Source organism: Pelobates fuscus, chromosome 1, assembly GCF_036172605.1.
Source record: "Pelobates fuscus isolate aPelFus1 chromosome 1, aPelFus1.pri, whole genome shotgun sequence".
Lineage (NCBI taxonomy): Eukaryota > Metazoa > Chordata > Amphibia > Anura > Pelobatidae > Pelobates > Pelobates fuscus.
The window spans coordinates 430303565-430324554 of record NC_086317.1 but is presented as its reverse complement, the minus strand read 5'-3'; the positions used below and the strand labels follow the sequence as shown (position 1 = coordinate 430324554).

Sequence of the window (20990 nt, the reverse complement as noted above, 5' to 3'; positions counted from 1 at the left end):
ATATATAGAAGAAGCATAGATGGAATCCAGTCATATTGTAAATGCTGTCGTAAAACCCTTCTGCTGCCTCTACTCTCTGATCACAACGCATTACATATCCCTACGCTGTACTCTGCCTAGTGTTTCTACAAACCTAAAAATATATAACATCTGTGTTGAAATTAGGCAGAGAAATGACTATATTCTGCAAACTCTGTGGAAGTGAAGCTGAGTAAGCATTATAGCTCACCAGCGCTTTATTAAGCAACATTTCAATAAGCAAATTAGGACTTGTTAGTTGGGGAAAAATGATAGCAGGTTTTGCAATGTAAGTTAAATCCAATTAGTTAACATCGTTAGGATGGCTATAAAAAGAAAAAGATGCTCATGATAAGCTCACAAAAGGATTACATTTCAAAACCCGTCATCTAAAGGTGAAGATAAGATATTTTATAAGGGTGATGTACAAGAGTAGGAACATGATGATTGGCTACTATAATTAGCCGGGCTAGGTGTTTGACTCGTTTTAAGATTCTTAATTATCCATTTCAGCTTCAGTGCATCCAATTAGCAACTATGAATGATTTTTAGGCACAGTCCGTTTTAAAATGTTATCTCTGAATTCCTTTGAATTCAGATCAGTCTGTCTTGCCGCAGCTTGTTGTTCACTATAGGAAATTAAGCTAAAACATTGCAAATATAATTTAAAACCTAATGTAATGGTGTAATGTAAAGTTACATTTGCGAATGTGTAGTGTATAGATCTGTTCTCCTTAACTGAGCCTTTTCTTGATTTGATTTGTATGTGTGTACAATGTGTACAATGGGTTATTCACAAAGTGACAATTGCTGGGAATTCAAAGACAATTTCAAACAGAAGGCCAAAATAGTCCAACTTAGCGTAGAACTGACACGGAGAATGTTTCTAAATCAGCTATTGTTGCCTAGATTTTGAAATTCAATTTGAATTCCCATCCATTTTCACTTTAGGGAATAATCCTGGATTCTTCCTGCCAAAATCAATAGAAGGTGAATTTATTTTATTGAGATTTTATTAATAAAACACTATTTTTGGTTAGTGTATCCCTTCCTATCCTACTCCCACCACCAACCTAAAATAAATAAAAAAAATAAAGCTAATATTTACCAACGTTCCAACACAGAGTTCTCACACCAGCCCAAATCTCTGCTAACGTTACTCCCACTTGCTGCAAGGAGGGGAGGACATGGGCAGGTTGGACACAGCGGCAGGCTGGGCTTGCTGACAAAAGAAGTCCAATATACCCAGAACTCACATTAGCCAGCCCAAAACTCTTGTTCCAGGCTGGTTAATGACTCCCCAGTGGCACTGCTAGACGTGCAGTTACACTTTCGGCAGCAAAGGGCTTGAATACCTTATACAAAAAGCTGCACATTATTTATTTATTTATTACTGGTATTTATAAAGCGCCAACAGATTCCGCAGCGCTGTACAATTTCTAGACTCCGAGCACCATGACCACTTCAGAATCATTGATTTCCATAAACTCAATATTAACATGAAAACAACAATGGTTCTTTAAACTTAAAAAGCCTTGTTAGGCATAAACTTAGCAGCCTATTTTATTTTCCTATTTACTAGTGTTGATGCTAATTTTCTGACATTCTATATATAGGTATGGCAGCGTAGACAGTTTCTAGCAGAGTCCATGGGGATCCTGGCTTTGGACATCATTTTTGACTCTGTGCTTACATCAGCAGCCACTGGGAGGCTTATATCTCAGTTTAAGCTTCTTGCTGACTACAGATATAATGTGAGCCTCATTTTCCAAAACCTCTGATTGTTAGAAAACTACAGCTAGTCCCAGAATGTATGCTTGTAATTATTTTGCAGGCCGCATTAAAAACTCGTGGTCTTCTTTGATTTTAATATGGATTTATCAATACCAAATTCACCAGCAGTTTAAATTTCCACATTTATCATTGTCTATTGCATGTGGCCTAGATCATCTTTTTGACATTTTGACATCTGCAAAGTCCACGAAGGGCCCAAGATTTCTGTTCAAATCCTGGGACTCAGCCTAAGGGGGAAATCATCTAACCATTGCAATTCTTTATTAAATATCAATATGTTTCTGCTGGGCTCATACCTTATATGGTCACACATGACGAACACATAGCAATAGTTTATAGAATACTAGCTTGTGTATACTGGATGAGAAATATTGGAACTACACACCCAGACCAAGGAGTCCTTAGTGGACACCTCTACCCTGGAGCTTAAAGGTGACTTATGTTGTCTAGATTATCAATGCTTATTGATCTTTGTTGTACCAATTAGGGCTACTTAACATTCAATAGTCACTCAGAACCCCATTTGTCTTCATATAATTTAAACACAATGTCAATATATTTACTGAACAAATTCTTTTCTTCAATATTTTTCAAAATACATTTTATAACTTCTTCCTGCTAAACTTTTACATTTGTGTACACCTATTAATAATACATTGTTGTATACAAGTAATTGTAACATGGCAAGAATGAATAAATGACATTGTAAGAGAAGTTAGCATGGCAATAGAAGAACACCTAACGTAACGTTGTATATCCTGTTGTATAACCGACGTTCGGGTAAGCCTGTAAAAAGAGGGACCACCAAGTAAATGTCTTTATAAAGGGAGTGGTGGATGGGCTGAACCCAGGGCCGTCACCAGAAATTTTGGGGCCCCTAACTCGGCTCAGGGTCTGGGCCCCCTGGGGCCCGCCTCCAAATACCGCTCACTGGGTCCACACACAGACACAAACGCACACACTGATACATACTAACAGACACACATACTGAAACAGACATACACGCATACAGGCATACATACTGACACACACATACTGAGACATACACACAGGCATACATAGTGACAGACAGAAACACATACATACAGACACCGACATACATACACACACACACACACACACACATTCATACATACAGACACTGACATCCATACACACATACATTCATAATGGCATACAGACATACAGACTGACATACATGCATATATACAGACATACTGACAGACATACATGCATACAGACATCCATACACACATACACACAGACCTACGTTCATAATAATATGCAGACATACATTCATACTGACATACAGACATACATATACACATACATAGACATACATACAGACATACATGCATACAGACATACATGTATGCATACAGACATACAAACATACATAGACATACATGCATGCAGTCAGACAGACATAGACATACACACAGACATGCATCCAGACATACATACATACATACATACAGACATATACATACAAACATACAGACAGACATACATACATACATAGACATACACACAGACATACATACATACACATACACACAGACATACATACATACACACACACACATACATACATACACACACACACAGACATACATACATACACACACACATAGACATACATACATACACACACACATAGACATACGGACAGACATACATGCATGCAGACAGACATACATACACAGACAGACATACATACACATACATACATACATGCATCCAGACACACAGACATACATGCATACAGACAGACATACACGCATACAGACAGACAGACAGAGACATACAGACAGACATGCATGCATCCAGACAGACATACATACATAGACATACATGCATGCAGACAGACATACATACACATACATGCATCCAGACACACAGACATACACGCATACAGACAGACATAGACATACAGACAGACATGCATGCATCCAGACAGACATACATACATAGACATACATGCATACAGACATACACATACAGACAGACAGACATACATTCAGACAGACATACATTCAGACAGACATACATTCAGACAGACATACATTCAGACAGACATACATACACAGACATGCATACAGACACACATACATACATACAGACACACAGACATGCATACAGACACACAGACATACATACAGACATACACAAACATGCATACAGACACACAGATAGACAGACAGACAGACATACACATACATGCATACAGACATACATACAGACACACACATACACATACATGCATACAGACACACAGACATACATACAGACACACACACATACATACACATACATGCATACATACAGGCAGACACAGACAGACAGTCAGACATACACATACATGCATACAGACACAGACAGACAGACATACACACAGACAGACACAGACATACATACATACATGCACACACACAGCTCATTTTCCAGACACCCTCCTGTCTCTTACCTTTTCTTTGCAGGAGGGTGGCTGGGGATGATGGGAGTCGGCGCTGCTCCCTCTTCATTGCCGGGCTCTCCCTCTTTACGGCTGGGTGGGCGGGCGCGCTCCTCCCACGCGGAGTGAGCTGGGAGGAAGTGAGCACTTCCTCCCAGCAGCACTTGCGGCTGCTTTTTATTTTTTTTTTTAAAGGGGCCCGGGTCGCGCTATACAACGGCCATAGCGCTGACCGGGCCCCTGAAGGAGGGGGCTCACCGGGTGGCCCTAAGTGTGTGGGCCACCCGATGGGCCCCACACGTGGGGCCCGGGCGGCCGGGCCCCCCAGGGCCGCCGGGCCCATGACAACTGTTATGGTTGTCATGCCCTGATGGCGGCCCTGGCTGAACAAGGAAGTATCTGCCCAGAAGAAGGGGAGGGCTGAGAATGTATAGGCTGGCTAACCCCTCCCACAACTACAGGCCAAGCCTATTTATCATATAAGGATGTACAGTCTTAAATCTAGTGTTCTTATCATTACAATGATAATTTGTCTTGTTACGTTAATTATTTAGCCCTGTCGTGTAACATTTAATTTTCATCAACAATGCATTAATAGCAGGTGTACAAAAATTATTAAAGGAGTTAACAAAAAGTAGTTATAAGATGTATTTCAGAAGATATTGCCCAAAATATTGCAGATGCATTATTTTTCTTGCCACTTGCCGATTAAAATTAATTTATTAAAATATGTTGACATTGCGTTAAAATATGGGATAAATATGAGGAAAAATATAGTATTGAGTGAATATTATGTTAAAGGCATACTGTAGGCACCCAGGCCACTTAAGCTAATTGAAGTGGTCTGGGTACAAAACATTGCACTTCCATAGAAAGCACTAGAGGGCTTCCTGACTTGAAACGGACCTTTGTATTCCTGGCACTACAGTATTCCTTTAAGTAGCCCATTACTGAAACAAAGACTAGTAAACGTTGATAATGTCCTTTATCTTCTAAAACACTTCAGGGTAGAGAGGTCCAGTTGAGGTCTTCTTGGTTGGTGTCTAGTTCCAATAAACGTCACCCACTATCTGGTGGTTGAGGTGCAGTCGTTTCTTGTCCCAAACATAAAGGGCCATGTTGGACAGTGATGTTCTGCACAGTATGTCTAATATGGGTGATCATTCAAACACTAATTACACAGACACACAATTGGCCTAAACAAACTATTATAATAACTGTTATTTCCATAAAGCCATTACTGACAGATCAGATCTTTCATATACCACCATATGGAAGACCTATAATATATTCATATATATATATAAATATATATATACACAGCACATCTCATTAGAGTTTGCATTTCGGCTACTTTCCTCTCATTACAGCATATATTAATTGAGTACATAGTCAAATGACATTTGTTTTTGTCCGGTAAACTACAATTTTTAATATTTAATTACAATTATACTTTGTAAATGTAAGATTAATGAATCGCTTTCAAACGTTTGCACGAGTGATAAACTAGAGTAAATAGATTTTTTTATTTATTTTTTTAATCTTCAACCAGATAATGAGCTAAATATTAGTACAGGTAGGGACCTAAATATGGGGCACAGAGGACAATTTGATTAGTCAGCCCACTCTTTGATTTATGCAAACAGAACGACAAGCAAAAAACCTTAGCAAAAAAAAAAGGAAAAAAATCTTGAACTATATGCGGCCAAATATTTGAGTGTCAGTGTCATAAGCAGATGATGCCAGAGCCGAGCAGAAGGGAAGAAGGAACAAAAGCAATTGCTGAAAACAAGCTTTCACAAATCCAGAAACTAATTTGAAAGTGATAAAAATTAATTTGCACAGTTTAATTGGAAGCAGTCTCCCGCTCGAACGATGGAGAAGCCGAGGCTTTGGCTTGCTCTGACGGCTGATTGAATTTTTTGTCAGGTAGCTATGTCGGACTTGCCCGCTTATCCTCTGGAGCCTCTCTGTGCAATATATTACATTCACCATCTGACTGGTGTTCTTTAAAAGGATCAATGCTATTCATGTTGTCTCCCCTGAGCCTGAAATTCCATTGATCGGGGGACTTCACCTGACATTTCTCATTACAGTGCTTCAAACAGGATAGTCACCGAAGGTGTGGGTCGTCTTCTCTATCTGCGGGTTATTGAACCTCTAGATAAATAAGCAAGCTTTCTATCCAAATACAAAATATATAGACTCGATTAATCTACCTTCCATGGTGCACATCAGTCCCGTGCTTTCTCTCCAACAGAATCTCTCATTGATTTTTGTGTTTTATATACTTTTTTAAATCCTTTATTTTTGGAACCAAATAAGGTCAGAAAGATGTCTTCTTTATTTACAACATTAAAATGTATAGCTGGTAGCATTTAGGTAGAATACATATTTAGTCCACACATCGACCACAAACGTGCAGATTCTACATATAAAGAATCTTTATGCTTACAAGATTGTTTGCTTTTTGATGGCAATTGAAATGGCCAAGATTAAATTCACGGATTCCCACAGTGCCTATAGTGTATGGCTGTCGGGAACAAATTGTGGCATGCCGCAGTATAACCGTGGAGCAACTATGAGGGTGCCACCTATTACATTTTTAGATTAATATTCAGAACAAAAAGAAAATAAAGGCACTATTAGATATGTTTGCTTGGGCAATGTATACGTTTCATTGTATTCTCTATTCAATTCTGACAGGTGCACTTTAAATGAACATGTGAAAATATTTTTTTTTTTCCCAATGGTTTTGAAATCCTTCTCTTTTGTATCAGATTACTAAACTGCTAATCTGTCAGGTGTGAAAAAGTCTCACCTGCCTGATGAATTTGATATTTTTTTTATTTTATCATTTTTTTTAATGAAAAAAAACCTACATTGTACATTTCGTCCCAATATGACCTGTTAAATCGCTGGATATACAGACCACTGCCAAAATTGCTTGAGTTTAGGCAGTAAGGTTTCAATTCCCCATAGGTCATCTTCACAAGAAGCCGTAGCCTTTAACATTTTACTACATCTATCATTTAAAAGTGACAGTGTGCCTGGCTTAATTTTGACTGATTTCTGTGTTTAGCATCTGTTCCTTGGAAGGGAAAAGGCATTTTTTTCTCCTTTTGAGCAGAAGCATAAAGAATCGCCACTCCTACATTTATTTCTAACCAACAGATTTTACATTTCCTACTGTAATATTATTAGCAATATATATATATATAAATACCAAAATATTCTGCTGCTCTCGGCAATGAGTATACAAGCAAATCAATCCTACAAATTGTAACAAACAAGTAGATATAAGGTAAAGAGGACTGTGGTCAAATGCGTTACTGACTGCTCCCAGAACGTTAGTATTTTCTGTTGATGTTTTTTGATATATAGTCCCCTTTTTATTCAAATATAAATTTCACATTGTTAGCTCATTTGTCTGTTACTAATCAGTAACACGTTGTTGATGCATGCCTTTAGAGCTTGTTTTTGATATGTCCTTATGCAAATTCATCGCCTAATTGTAGTCAACTGACTTTGACTAGATCTTTCAGGTTTTTAACATACCACAACTCCCTGCTTAATTTATGAACTTTTAGAGAAGTGATGGCAAACTGGAGACGTGTGACTTTAAGGCTGCCTGTGCATTATGGGAAATGTACTCTACAAATGTCTCCAGTGCCAACACAACATTGGTCATGACGACTACCTTAAATTGAGAATTTGTACTCCACAAATGGGAGATGTAATAGAGATTTATCTATTTCCATTTTCTACCTAGTACTGGCATTGGTAGCCATTTTTAGAATTTTGAGAGGACCAAAATGTGTTTAATATATAAACCTCTTTTGATTTGGTTTTCAGGTGATTACCCAGCACCCCGAGCTGCTCTCACTGGCCACGACCATGAAGTTGTTTGTGTATCAGTGTGTGCCGAACTGGGCCTCGTTATCAGTGGAGCTAAAGGTTTGTGCAACTAAAACATATTTCTTGTATTCAATTTCATTCATTCAGTTTCTACAGAATATAGTATTGAACATACAGTTGATATAATTCAAATAAAACATGAAATTGCAGTACTTCACCCTGGAAAGCATATCATATCATCTACCAGCATTCTCCATTTTGGAATTTGCCTTTGCCGTATAAAAAAGACTACAGGGTGAACAATTGAATTAAATGCTTTGTACACTTTGAAAAAAATAATTAATTGGGGAAGGAAATTGTCTACGAAAGTTGTTCTCCTAATAAATCACCCAGCACTATGCTTGCACAGTGCTCAATAATTTCATAATGATCATTCACATGAAACATTCTTTCTGGATATTAAATACTTTAACATATAGGGAAACATACAGGATTTATCACTAATGCAAATTTTAGACCAAAGTAGAAGGAAAATATAAGATGTTAATAGTTGGTCAGATTTGTATATATCTGTTTGTTTATATGGCAGCTATACTGTAGGCAGCTATGATTTCCTACTGCACGTGGAGTACAGTGGGGCATGAGCCATTCCAGTTTAAGATCAGAAGGCTCTCAGAATATGTTTAATGTGTGATGTTTCTATCGATGCTTGCATCTAGGAACTTCCCATTCCCTATACTTGGAGATCTCCTTGATCCTTTTACTGGGTAGAGTAGGCAGTCCTGGTTAAATGGAGGCATCTTGGGTATTACATTTTATGGAAGTAACTGGTAGGTGGCTGAACTGTCCAAACATGTATCTCTCCCGTGACATTAAAAGGGGCCTTATTTTGAGGATGGTGCATTAGTAAATAATATGTTGAGGTTGGTATATGACAGGAGAAGGCAAAATTCGGCACATCAGATGTTGTGAACTACATCTTCCCTGATGTTTTACCAGCATTTTGGCTGCATTAGCATTATGGGTGATGTAATCCACAAAATCTAGAGTGCCGAAGATTGCCTACCTTAGGTACAGGACCTCAAAACAATAGATTGCAAAATCCAAAGATGAAAAAAAACACTGTTTCTATATATTAACTATCGACAGGTTCATGGGATAAGAACCATGTCATTATAGATAAAATTCTGTTCTGTTTTGTTTTCCACGTTTATTTAATATAGCAGTTTATATAGTTTGTCACTTTACAGTATTGTACGTGTGCAGAGAGACAACTTGCTGGAAGAGGATGGAAGTGGTAGTTTGATAGGATTTTTAAGGTTTACACTGGGAGGGTCTAGGACCAAGCTGACTGAGTAACCCCCAAAAAGGAGAGGACCTGTTTTTATTCATGTCAAATTAGAACGTGAAGCAATATTTTGAGCATGAGTGAATAGCTAGAACGAATACTCCCAAGACACACATTATTATTATTTTGAGATTATCAATGAAATGTAGGTGGAAGAAAACTGGAATTATGAAAGCACCAAACGTCTTTAAGTAAAGCTGCATTTTTGTATTTGGTGGCTCCCTTAGATTGATCCCTTTTTGTTCAATAAATGGGGACGTATATGATATAGACTAGTGGATTAACATGCATTTTCCCAGATGATTAGCTTACAAGCTATTACTCGGTGCCTGACATGAGTGAACATTCTAAGATCCTTTGATCGGATTTTCTCCTGTGAGGCTTTAGTATACTGTTTCATTTAGCGTGTATTTTTTCCTAAATAAGAGGACAGATGTCAGAAATGGTTTAAGAAATCTCTAGATTCCACTTTATAGCTCCGCTGCCAGATACTTTGAACCTCTATGTTTCTTGTCTCAAAAGCTTTGCAATAAGCCTTTCTTTTTTTCTTCTAGTAGTGCATCATTCACCTCAAATGTTATTGTCAATATATGTTTTCATTTCACCAGATGGCAGTCAAGGATACATCTAATATTATTGACACACCAAGATGTCCTTTCGAAGGAATCTATAATGAGGGGCATAAAAACACCTTATTTTTCTGTGGGGGTTTGCTTATTATAGATGGATAAATCAAGTTATTTTTGTATTGGTTTATTCCATTTCGATAGCTTTGAATGTTGTAAAACTAAGTTTATGCCCATGTTGACATCTTTACAGAATACCTTGGAATTTTCTTTTTGTCTTTGTAACTTATGAGAAATACCGTACTTATAAAAAAATGTTTTAACATCAACAAATGATATTCAAGGATTATGTACCCCACTTTTTAACATTATATTTATCACTGATATTTAACAAATGTATTTTCGATCTAAAAAGGCCACTAAAGTCACCCAGGCCACTTTGTCTCAGTGAATTGGCCTGGGTGTAATGGGCCTGTTATTTTAAACCTTCAATGTAAATATTACCGTTTTGGCAGAAACAGCAATGTTTGCATTGAAGGCTTACAATACACCATTAGTGGTTGCCTTCTTGCCTGGATGATGTCCGAAATTCTGTTGGTGGATACAAAGCATGTCTGGGATGTCAATACCCCAGAGAGTGAGGAATTTTCTTCAAAAAAAATCTTATATCTGTGACCTGAATATCTTTGACCTGAATAGTTGAGATTTCTTTTTTTTTTTTTAGCAAATTCTAGTGGGTGCTTCTTCCTACCTGCCTTTATGGACTAGCATCATCTCAGAAAGACTGATCTATTGTGTCTCCAAAAAAGGGGGGGGGGACAATGCATTTACCTAAAAAATGTCTGTGATACGTTTCATAATTCTCCCCCTTTTGGTTTTTGTTCTCCACTTCCACCAATGCAATGTGTACCCTGGCTGTACATTGACCGAACTAGATTATGAAAAGACATGAGTGCACTTACTCTGAAACTCAATGGGAGTCATGTTAAATTTCATTAATAAAACTACTGCAGCCATAATATTAAAGCTCTGGAAAACAGACGGAAAGCATCCTCTCATTATAATCTGTACAGGGAGCATAGGTAGTTAAACATATAGAGTTCATACAGATTCTCAAAGCAACAGTAAACTTATTTTAAAATAATATTTTATTGTGTATTTCCTAATACTAATCCTTCTATCATGTGAGGGGAAAAGATCACGAGGTCATCATCTAGGTCAGGTATAGCGGAAATTGGTACTACAGATGCATTTTTATATTTTTTTGATGCTCGACCAAGAATCCTCTGAACTGTAGTTTATAAACAAAGTAAGGATAGGCAAAACGTGCCGTCACAGGCAAGATAGGAGTATTTATTGGAGAAACCCAATCCTTCAAAAATACGTTTTGACTTTTGAAGCCTTAATCCTGTTTAAGTGTGTTTCTCCAATAAATACTGTTGTCTTCCTTGGTACTGCACGTTTTGTCTGTCTTTACATTGCTTGTTTGACATATTTGGATTACAGCTCCAAGCAACGGGGCATCCAAGAAGGGGTTGCCTATAATATCCCAAGTGCACATTACACTTTGTATTTCGTAGTTTACAAACATCTGCAGTACTTGGGTTCTTCTTGGTGTTGATTGCTGATGGTCTTGTGTATTGATTTCTCTTTTTTTCTTTTTTTTTTGTTAACATAGAATACAAAGTGGCTTTAAGTTAAAAAGCACATCAAGAGAAGTAACGCTTATAAAATTAACTCAATATTTCGAAGCTGAGCACTTTTTTTTTTTGCGGAAAACAATCATTATTAAAGATGTTCTGTAGACAGAATTACAATCCTCCTCGTGACTTTTTGAGATTCCAAATCACTTTCATTGTTGTGCGCCCATCAGTGAATAATAGACACTTCTTTGAAATGACAAAAGATTCAATCAGCCCTAAGCTGCCTTTTTTTTCTTTTCTTTTCTTTTTTACATCTGTGTTCTCGGTTTTCAAAGGCAAAGGCCAAATACTGTTGAGAGCGTCCCAGGATCCTTGTTGTAAATATGTGTAGGGCGTTCGCCTTCGCAGCCAGCTAACCTTGTCTGAATATCTTACAATATGCTTTGAATAATTTAACTTTTTGTTGTGCGCAAGATGTCATTAACCAATGCTCTCCATTGCATTGACTTTTAAGTCTAAACATATGTGCCGTTTTGAGAATCAAATAAGTTCCTTGGTGGAGAAATTCCTATTCACACCCTGGTTGTCAATAAATAATTTGATTAGGAATACTTACTGATAATGGCTGCGCAAGCTATGCAAAAGTAAGGAAACCTCTAGAGTATGGTGACAACCATCACCTTACACTGGCTAAGATTTTCTGTAGCTGTAGTTCAAAAGCATACAAGACGGAAATTTTAGAATAGCAATAAGACTGAATGAAGGTCTAACAGTAGAAGATTTTTAGACATATGGTAATTTCATCCCAAAATAGAGTTAAAAAGCTCTCCTAGAGCACAGATTGCAGATACCACTTGCAGCCACCATTGTCTCCCGCTTCCAATAAAAAGAGAAATAGAAACATAGAATGTGACGGCAGATAAGAACCATTCGGCCCATCTAGTCTGCCCAATTTTCTAAATACTTTCATTAGTCCCTGGCCTTATCTTATAGTTAGGATAGCCTTATGCCTATCCCATGCATGCTTAAACTCCCTCACTGTGTTAACCTCTACCACTTCAGCTGGAAGGCTATTCCATGCATCCACTACCCTCTCAGTAAAGTAATACTTCCTGATATTATTTTTAAACCTTTGTCCCTCTAATTTAAGACTATGTCCTCTTGTTGTGGTAGTTTTTCTTCTTTTAAATATAGTCTCCTTCTTTACTGTGTTGATTCTCTTTATGTATTTAAATGTTTCTATCATATCCCCCCTGTCTCGTCTTTCCTCCAAGCTATACATGTTAAGATCCTTTAACCTTTCCTGGTAAGTTTTATCCTGCAATCCATGAACCAGTTTAGTAGCCCTTCTCTGAACTCTCTCTAAGGAATCAATATCCTTTTGAAGATACGGTCTCCAGTACTGCGTACAATACTCCAAGTGAGGTCTCACCAGTGTTCTGTACAATGGCATGAGCACTTCCCTCTTTCTACTGCTAATACCTCTCCCTATACAACCAAGCATTCTGATAGCATTTCCTGCTGCTCTATTACATTGTCTGCCTACCTGTCAGGATCGGGACAGGGATCCAACACGCAGCGTACAAACAGTAGCCAGATACGTATACCAGCCTTAGAATGGCCGGACTAACGTTAGTAGTACTGAGAGAATAGTCAAAGACAAGCCGAGGTCGAGGGTAACAGAAGACAGGAGAGCGAGAGACAAGCCGAATCAAGGATACAGAGGTAAGCAGAGTAGAATAAACAAGCCGGGTCAAAACCAAAGGGGATAAGCAGAACACAAGCACTGAGTGACTAGAACAAGCTAGAACCACGACAGGGCAATGAGCTGACGAGAGAAGCTCCGTTAAATACCCTGTTCCGAAAAGTAACCACGCCTCTGAGGCGTCCTGATTGGTCCTGCAGCACTTGCCTGACAGTTCGTTCCGGTAGTGTCCTGACGTACTTCCGGACGTGATGCTGTAAAAGGCAGTCACTCCCTCGCGGCCGGCTTTGCACGACCGGATAGACCGCGAGGAAGGAAGCCATCAGACCGTCCGGATGAAGGAACTGCTAAGTCTCTACCTCTTTGTCAGGGTACCTGAAGCCTCTACCTCTGAGAGAGGTAGAGACTTAGAAGTTTATCCGTCCGGACGGCATGTCTCCTCGGCCCCTCGCGGTTCACTCGGTCTTGCTAACGCCGGCCGCGAGGGAGTCACTTCCTTTTATAGCAGGAGGACCGGAGATCGACGTCATGACGCCAACCCGGAACGTCCTGTCACTCAAATCTCGGGAGACGAATCAGGACTCGCCGGAGGCGTGTCTTCTCTCCCTAACCAGGATACTTAACAGTGGCTCTCTCATTTACTCATTGCCCTGTCGTGGTTCTAGTCTGCCTAGTCACACAGTGCTTTGTTATTCTCTTGCCTTTTGGTTCTGACCCGGCTTTGGTATTTACTCTCCTGTCTTTCTGTTATCCTTGACCCGGCTTGTCTCTCGCTTACCTGTCTTCTCGTTCCCTCGACCTCGGCTTGTCTCTGACCATTCTATCGTAGTTTTACGTTAAGTCCGGCCATTCTAAGGACCGGTATACGTATCTGCTACTCTTTGTACTCTGCGTGTTGGATCCCTGACCCGATCCTGACATTACGACAGGGCCATGGATCCTGCAGGTACAAATTGTCAGCTTGGTTCTCCTGATCCTAGGTTTGACGCCATGGATCATAGGATGGATCAGATGGCTCTAGCACTACAGGCGCTGCTATCTCGTCCTATTAATCCACCTGAGGAGATGCGTAATATGTCTGCTTCTTCTGTGGGTTCAGGGCTAGAGGTAGCTACTGTAGGTGCTTCTTCCCGAGTTACCCCACCTGTACGTTATGCTGGTTCTCCTGAGAGGTGTCGTGGCTTTTTGAACCAGATCAGTATCCATTTCGAGCTACAGCCCCGTTCATACCCTACTGATAGGGCAAAAGTGGGATTTATTATTACCTTACTCATTGAGAAAGCTCTGAGATGGGCTAATCCGTTGTGGGAGAATGATAATCCATTAGTCTATAACTATAATGCCTTTGTAGCTGCTTTTAAAAGAACTTTTGATCCCCCTGGCAGGAGGGTCAATGCAGCCAGATTACTGTTGCGCCTTAGACAAGACAACCAAACACTTGTGGATTACGCACTAGAGTTCAGGTCTTTGGCGGCAGAGGTAAAATGGAATGAACAGGCCTATATAGACGTATTTTTAAATGGATTATCCGATGTAATACTTGATGAGGTAGCGACAAGAGAGCTTCCCGAGAATCTGGAAGACTTAATTTCCTTTATCTCTCGTATTGACGAACGTCTAAGGGAGAGGCAGAATACTCGAGATAGAACCGGTAAATCTTCCTTTAGACTAGCACCATCATTTCAAAATTCTGAAACCAAAACTCCACAGGTTTCAGAACCTATGCAGTTAGGCCTTACTCGTCTGTCAGAGGAGGAGAGACAGTACAGGAGAAGGGAGGGACTGTGTATGTATTGTGGAGCCAGAGGTCATGTACGTTTGAGCTGTCCCAGTCGTCCGGGAAACGCTCGCACCTAAGTTTCTCTAGAGGACAGACCTTGGGTGTTTCGATTTTGTCCTCTACTCATAACTACAAAGAACATAGACTCCTATTACCGGTCTCTTTAACTTGGGAAAAGGGAACTTTAGAGACTATGGCATTGATAGACTCCGGCGCTGCTGAGAGTTTTATCGACCAAAAGTTTCTCACCAAACACACTATCCCATCCCAGTTAAGGAAGACACCCTTGGCTGTTGAGGCCATTGATGGTAGACCTTTAGTTGAGCCTGTGATTTTCCGGGAGACCACACCTCTTAACTTAACTACTGGTATTCTACACAAGGAGGAAATATCCCTACTACTCATTTCTTCTCCTTCTGTTCCCATAGTCCTGGGATACTCCTGGCTTAAGAGACATAACCCCGTTATAGATTGGAGATCAGGGGAAATAGTTTCGTGGGGTCAGGATTGTCAAGTGAATTGTTTAAAGAAAGTGTCACCTCTTTGTAGTGTCAACGCACTTAATAACGCTACCGACTCTACCAAAGTACAGATACCGTCCTTGTATCAAGACTTAAAGGCAGTATTTGACAAAGGAAAGGCTGATACCTTACCACCACATAGGCCTTTTGATTGCAAAATTAATTTACTTTCTGGTACTATGCCTCCCAGAGGCCATGTATACCCTTTGTCTACGAATGAAAACTTAGTTCTAGAGGAGTATATTCGTGAAAACCTAGACAAGGGGTTCATTAGAAGATCCTCCTCCCCTGCTGGGGCTGGATTTTTTTTTGTTAAAAAGAAGGATGGTTCTTTAAGACCCTGCATTGACTACCGAGGTCTTAACAAGATAACCATTAGAAATGTATATCCGATTCCCTTGATCACCGAGCTTTTTGATCGATTAAAAAGTTCTAAGATTTTCACTAAATTAGATCTTAGAGGTGCTTATAATTTGGTGAGAATTCACGACGGAGACGAGTGGAAAACTGCATTCAATACTCGATATGGGCACTATGAGTATACTGTAATGCCTTTTGGTCTCTGCAATGCCCCGGCGGTATTTCAGGACCTTATTAATGAGGTTCTTAGGGAGTTTCAAGATGACTGTGTGATTGTATACCTTGATGATATACTTATACATTCCAGGGATATTGAAACTCACCACGGACAAGTCAGAAGGGTTTTACACAAACTTCTTCAGCATGGCTTATACTGCAAATTAGAGAAATGCAGCTTTGACCAATCCCAAACTACCTTTCTTGGTTATGTGATTTCTGGGGAGGGGTTTGAAATGGATCCGGAGAAGCTCCAATCCATATTAGATTGGCCTTTACCTAAGGGTCTCAAGGCTATCCAGAGATTTATTGGTTTCTCTAATTACTACAGACGTTTCATTAAGGGATACTCCTCTATCATTGCTCCCATCACCAATATGACCAAACAAGGGGCTGATACTAAGAATTGGTCTACTGAAGCACTTCTGGCTTTTAAGACACTCAAGGAGCTGTTTGCTTCCGCACCAATTTTAGTTCACCCTGATACTACACTACCTTTCCTACTCGAAGTTGACGCTTCTGAGACAGGTATAGGTGCCGTTCTGTCCCAAAGATTGGGTGTGGATAAACCATTACATCCTTGTGGATACTTTTCCAAAAAATTGTCAGGTACTGAAAGCAGATATGACATTGGTGACAGGGAATTACTAGCGGTTATAATGGCCTTAAAGGAGTGGAGACATTTATTGGAGGGTACTTTGCATCCTGTTACTATTTTGACAGATCATAAAAACTTATCCTATATTGGAGAGGCTAAACGACTATCATCTAGACAGGCTCGTTGGTCCATATTCCTCACTCACTTCAACTACGTACTCACATATAGGCCAGGTTCTAAGAATTCTAAAGCCGATGCCTTGTCTCGCCAATATGAACCTGCTGCCGTATCTGAGCCGGTTTTGTCCTCTATAGTACCCAAGTGTAACATTATCGCTAACACTACTCTCAAAATCCATTCTCCGCTACTTGATCAGATAAGGAGCTTGCAGCATCTGGCACCTAGACTGACTCCGGTTTCCAGACATTTCGTTCCTCCTGAACTCCAATTGGAGCTCTTACAGTGTCTTCACGAGAGTAAGGTGGCTGGTCATCCGGGTGTTCGCAAGACGTATTCTTTGATCTCCAAGGATTTCTGGTGGCCTTCGTTACGGAAGGATATTAAGGATTTTATCGGAGTTTGTGAGGTCTGTACTAAAACTAAACTACCGCATTCGCTTCCTTGTGGTCTTCTACAACCTCTGGAAATTCCTGACAAACCTTGGTCCTGTGTGGCAATGGACTTTATTGTGGATTTGCCTGTTTCTAAAAGGCACACTGTTATCCTCACCGTAGTCGATAGGTTTACCAAGATGGCACATTTCGTACCCTTGCCTAAACTCCCGACTTCTCCTGAATTGGCGGAGATCTTTGCTAAAGAGATTTTTCGCTTGCATGGGATTCCTTCGGAGATCACTTCTGATAGAGGCTCCCAATTTGTTTCCCGTTTTTGGAGATCGTTCTGTTCTCAATTAGGCATCAAATTGAATTTTTCGTCCGCCTATCATCCTCAGTCTAACGGAGCTGCCGAACGAACCAACCAGAGGATTGAGCAATACTTACGTTGTTTTGTTTCCGAACACCAGGACGATTGGGTCGGTTTGATTCCTTGGGCGGAGTTTGCGCACAACAATCTCGTTTGTGACTCTACGCATTCAAGCCCCTTCTTCATGAACTATGGCTTTCATCCATCTATTCTTCCCTCGGTTTCTCCTTCCCAAGGAGTGCCGTCGGTTGATGTCCATGTGGCCAATTTGAGGAAGTTGTGGGATCAGACTCGACAGATTCTTATACACAATTCTATGCTGGTTAAGAAACATGCTGACAAACGTAGAAGGGCGGCTCCGAATTTTGTTCCAGGCGATAGAGTTTGGCTGAGTACTAGGAATATTCGCCTTAAAGTTCCTTCCATGAAATTCGCTCCTCGTTATATTGGCCCCTACAGGATCTTGACTCGAATTAACCCAGTGGCGTATCGTCTAGCTCTCCCAGCTACTTTACGCATCCCGAACTCCTTTCACGTGTCATTGCTGAAACCTCTAATCTGTAACAGATTCTCCTCCACAATCGCCCCTCCGCGCCCTGTTCAGGTGGAGGGTCAGGAGGAGTATGAGGTTAACTCCATTATTGATTCTCGTGTCTCCCGGGGGAGAGTACAATATTTGGTTGACTGGAAGGGTTATGGCCCTGAGGAGAGGAGTTGGGTACCACAAGAGGATGTTCATGCTCCTCGCCTTCGCAGGGCATTTCACTCCCGCTTTCTATCTCGCCCCGGCTCCTTCCGCCCGGTGGGCGTATCTGAGAGGGGGGGTACTGTCAGGGTACCTGAAGCCTCTACCTCTGAGAGAGGTAGAGACTTAGAAGTTTATCCGTCCGGACGGCATGTCTCCTCGGCCCCTCGCGGTTCACTCGGTCTTGCTAACGCCGGCCGCGAGGGAGTCACTTCCTTTTATAGCAGGAGGACCGGAGATCGACGTCATGACGCCAACCCGGAACGTCCTGTCACTCAAATCTCGGGAGACGAATCAGGACTCGCCGGAGGCGTGTCTTCTCTCCCTAACCAGGATACTTAACAGTGGCTCTCTCATTTACTCATTGCCCTGTCGTGGTTCTAGTCTGCCTAGTCACACAGTGCTTTGTTATTCTCTTGCCTTTTGGTTCTGACCCGGCTTTGGTATTTACTCTCCTGTCTTTCTGTTATCCTTGACCCGGCTTGTCTCTCGCTTACCTGTCTTCTCGTTCCCTCGACCTCGGCTTGTCTCTGACCATTCTATCGTAGTTTTACGTTAAGTCCGGCCATTCTAAGGACCGGTATACGTATCTGCTACTCTTTGTACTCTGCGTGTTGGATCCCTGACCCGATCCTGACACTCTTTCGGAGGTAGAGACCACAGGTACCCTGACAGTACCCCCCCCCCTCTCAGATACGCCCACCGGGCGGAAGACACCAGGGCGAGAAGGGAAGCGAGAGTGGAACGCCCTGCGGAGACGGGGAGCATGCACCTCCTCCTGAGGTACCCAACTTCTCTCCTCAGGACCATAACCCTTCCAATCGACCAGATACTGCAGTCTCCCTCAGGAGACTCGAGAATCAACGATGGAATCGACCTCATACTCCTCCTGACCCTCCACTTGCACAGAGCGAGGAGGGGCGATCGTGGAGGAGAACCTGTTACATATTAGTGGTTTTAGCAAGGAAACATGAAATGAATTCGGAATGCGTAAGGCATTAGGCAATGCTAAACGATACGCAACTGGGTTAATTTGAGACAGTACCCTGTAAGGTCCAATATATCGAGGAGCAAACTTCATGGACGGCACCTTTAACCGAATGTTTCTAGTACTTAACCATACTCTATCGCCTGGAACAAACACCGGTGCTGCCCTTCTACGTTTGTCAGCGTGTTTTTTAACCAGCATGGAATTGTGCAGAAGGATTTGTCGAGTCTGATCCCACAACCTCCTTAAATTGGCAACATGAATATCCACCGACGGTACCCCTTGAGAAGAAGATTCCGAAGGAAGGATGGAAGGATGGAAGCCATAATTCAAGAAAAAAGGGCTAGACTGCGTAGAATCACAAATGAGATTGTTATGTGCAAACTCCGCCCAAGGAATCAAACCGACCCAATCGTCCTGGTGTTCAGAAACGAAACAACGTAAATATTGTTCAACTTTTTGCTTAGTACGTTCAGCAGCTCCATTGGACTGAGGATGATAGGCAGAGGAGAAATTCAATTTGATGCCTAGTTGGGAGCAGAAAGATTTCCAAAAACGGGAAACAAATTGGGAGCCTCTGTCAGAGACAATTTGGGAAGGTATCCCATGCAAACGGAAAATCTCCCTAGCGAATATCTCCGCTAATTCAGGCGAAGATGGGAGTTTAGGTAAGGGAATGAAGTGAGCCATCTTAGTAAATCTGTCCACCACAGTGAGGATAACAGTCTGCTTTTTAGAGATAGGCAAATCAACAATGAAGTCCATAGCCAAACAGGACCATGGCTTTTCAGGAACCTCTAAAGGATGCAGAAATCCGCATGGAAGCGAATGAGGTTGCTTAGTCTTGGTACAAACCTCACATGCCCCTATGAATTCTTTAATATCCTTACGTAAGTCAGGCCACCAAAAATCTTTAGAGACCAGAGCATATGTTTTGCGGATGCCCGGATGCCCCGCCACTTTGCTGTTATGGAGACAGCGTAGCACCTCCAGTTGGAGAGTGGCAGGAACGAAGTGTCGATCCCCAGGAGTCTGTTTGGGTGCCAAATGCTGAGACTTCATGATCTCGGAAAGCAATGGAGAGTGAATCCTAAGATTCGTGTTTGCGATGATATTTCCCTTAGGAACTATGGAGGAGAGGACTGTTTCAGTTATAGTGGATGGTTCATATTGACGAGACAAAGCATCGGCTTTAGAGTTCTTAGAACCAGGTCTATAAGTAAGTACATAATTAAAGTGAGTGAGGAACAAGGACCAGCGAGCCTGTCTGGCGGATAAGCGCTTAGCCTCCCCAATATAAGACAAGTTCTTATGATCCGTTAATATAGTAACAGGGTGTAATGTCCCTTCCAGTAAATGTCTCCACTCCTTTAAAGCCTTAATGACCGCTAACAGTTCCCTTTCCCCGATGTCATATCTGCTCTCAGGCCCAGATAATTTCTTAGAGAAGAAACCACAAGGGTGTAACGGT

At 41.0% G+C, this 20990-nt stretch overlaps 1 protein-coding gene across 6 annotated transcripts in view; it reads left to right on the top strand.

Annotated features, from left to right (window-relative positions):
• Window positions 1–20990, top strand: part of NBEA (neurobeachin) — a 520018-nt gene that overhangs the window by 485602 nt on the left and 13426 nt on the right. For all 6 annotated transcript variants that reach the window (XM_063429275.1, XM_063429259.1, XM_063429266.1 and 3 more), the window contains one exon: window positions 8123–8224. In XM_063429275.1, coding sequence (XP_063285345.1) covers window positions 8123–8224 — 102 coding nt within the window. The remainder of the gene's footprint in view (window positions 1–8122; window positions 8225–20990) is intronic.